Consider the following 1657-nt stretch of genomic DNA (forward strand, 5'->3'; position numbering starts at 1 on the left):
GTTCAAGGGGGAGCGTTGTTTTCAGGGATGAGTGTTTTTTTTGGGGGGGGGGGGGGGGGTTTTCAAGGGAGAGGGTTTGGTAATCTGAGGAGACAGTCTGGTTAGAAAAGAAGGGAGGGCACGCGGGTGGTTGCAAATGAGGAGTGGAGCGCGCCGATGAGTCGAGGAGGGTGAGCCTCGGTCGGGAGGGGCGCCTCGCAAAGGGTCCGGGGAGGCGGCGCAAATGAGTTGATTGACCTCGAGATGGCCGCACGGCTTTGCCACCGCCAAGCGATGCGCGCATGCGCACGACGCCGGCTCCCGGGCATTGGCCAGTGGTTGGTGCCACGGCACGAGGGGGGGGGTGAGAGGCACGCTGCCCTGAGCCCACGTGCCACTCCACCCCAATGTCAGTGGCCAACGCCCACGTGGCTCACCCCCAGTCACACGGGCTCTACCCTCCTGCTATCCTGTTATCCTGCCCCCACCCCCTAGAACATACACAAATACACAACCCACACATACACGCAAACAAATGCCGTACCAAAACACAAACACACCCCGGCGTGATGGGCGTGCCATGGCCCTCCCCCAACACACACACACACACAAACACACACACGCGCGCGCGTGCGCGCGCATCTCAAGTCCGAAGACCTCGTCCACAAACAAGCAGCAGTAGACCTCTACACACACACTTACTCACACACACACACACACGCACACACACGCGCGCGCACGCGCCCTCACCTCGCGCGCGACGACCTCGTCCACAAACATGCGGAACACCTCCACCACGTCCCTCCGCCGCGACTCCTCCTCCCACTCGCCGCCGTGGATGGAGGGCAGGCCCAGGCCGGGCACCAGGTCGTCCTCGTTGGCAAAGCGCTGCAGCTTCCGGCCGTAATCCAGCATCTGCCTCACGACCTGGGAGGTTGTCGAGGGTTTTTGTTGATTTGTTGATCTTTGAGAGGCTGGCGTGTATTCAAGGCTTCAGCGGGGGCGAAGGCGGCGTGGTTTGCGGCGGGTCAAGCGATGCGCGTGGAGCGGGTGGCGGGAGCGCGCCGTCGCCGGAGAGGCGCGCGGCGGCGGCTTCGAAGGGTTTTGGGCCGGGCGGCATCCGCCCCGGCCCGGCCGGGCCGAAAGCGCGCCGACGCCCCGCCTCCGAATCAGCAGGAGCCCGTGTGCGCACGCGTCCAGGAAACGCAAAGCGAAGCGAAGCAGCGCAAGCCAGGAGCGGCGGCCCCGCACCTGCACGAGCCGGGCGGGGTCCCTGTTCTTGCTGCTCGACCGCACGATCTCAACGGCCTTCGCCAGCTGCGCCTCAACGTGCGCGCGCGCAGCGGCGCGGACCTGCGGCGCGTTGGCGCGGAGCCGCGCGGCGGTACAGGGTCAGATTCTGGCGCCTGGATCGGGCCCGCGTTTTCGTGTCGGCCCGACGCCGAGCGAGCCGCCCCGAAGCCGGGCCGCGCGGTGCCGCATGGACCGCTCCACTCCCAGATCACAAAGGGTTCTGCGTCTGCTTTCTGTGGCAAACGCAGAGCACGAGGGCGGGACGTATTAAAAAGCAACCGCAAAACGCACCGACTCTTCTGCGACGTCGTCCATGAGCTTGACACTGGTCTGGAAGTCGCGCAGCTCGCGCAGGGCAGCCCTGGGGTGGGGGTACGTGTGTGTG

At 65.6% G+C, this 1657-nt stretch overlaps 1 protein-coding gene across 1 annotated transcript in view; it reads right to left on the reverse strand.

Annotated features, from left to right (window-relative positions):
- Positions 1–1587, reverse strand: part of MNEG_10986 (hypothetical protein) — a gene marked incomplete at both ends in the record, with an annotated part of 8223 nt that extends 6636 nt beyond the window's left edge. The window contains 3 exons of the mRNA XM_014040542.1: positions 730–906; positions 1231–1332; positions 1564–1587. Of these exons, the coding sequence (XP_013895996.1) occupies positions 730–906; positions 1231–1332; positions 1564–1587 (303 nt within the window). The remainder of the gene's footprint in view (positions 1–729; positions 907–1230; positions 1333–1563) is intronic.
- Positions 1588–1657: the final 70 nt, after the last annotated feature.

The sequence above is a fragment of the Monoraphidium neglectum genome (assembly GCF_000611645.1).
Source record: "Monoraphidium neglectum strain SAG 48.87 unplaced genomic scaffold scaffold02544, whole genome shotgun sequence".
NCBI lineage: Eukaryota > Viridiplantae > Chlorophyta > Chlorophyceae > Sphaeropleales > Selenastraceae > Monoraphidium > Monoraphidium neglectum.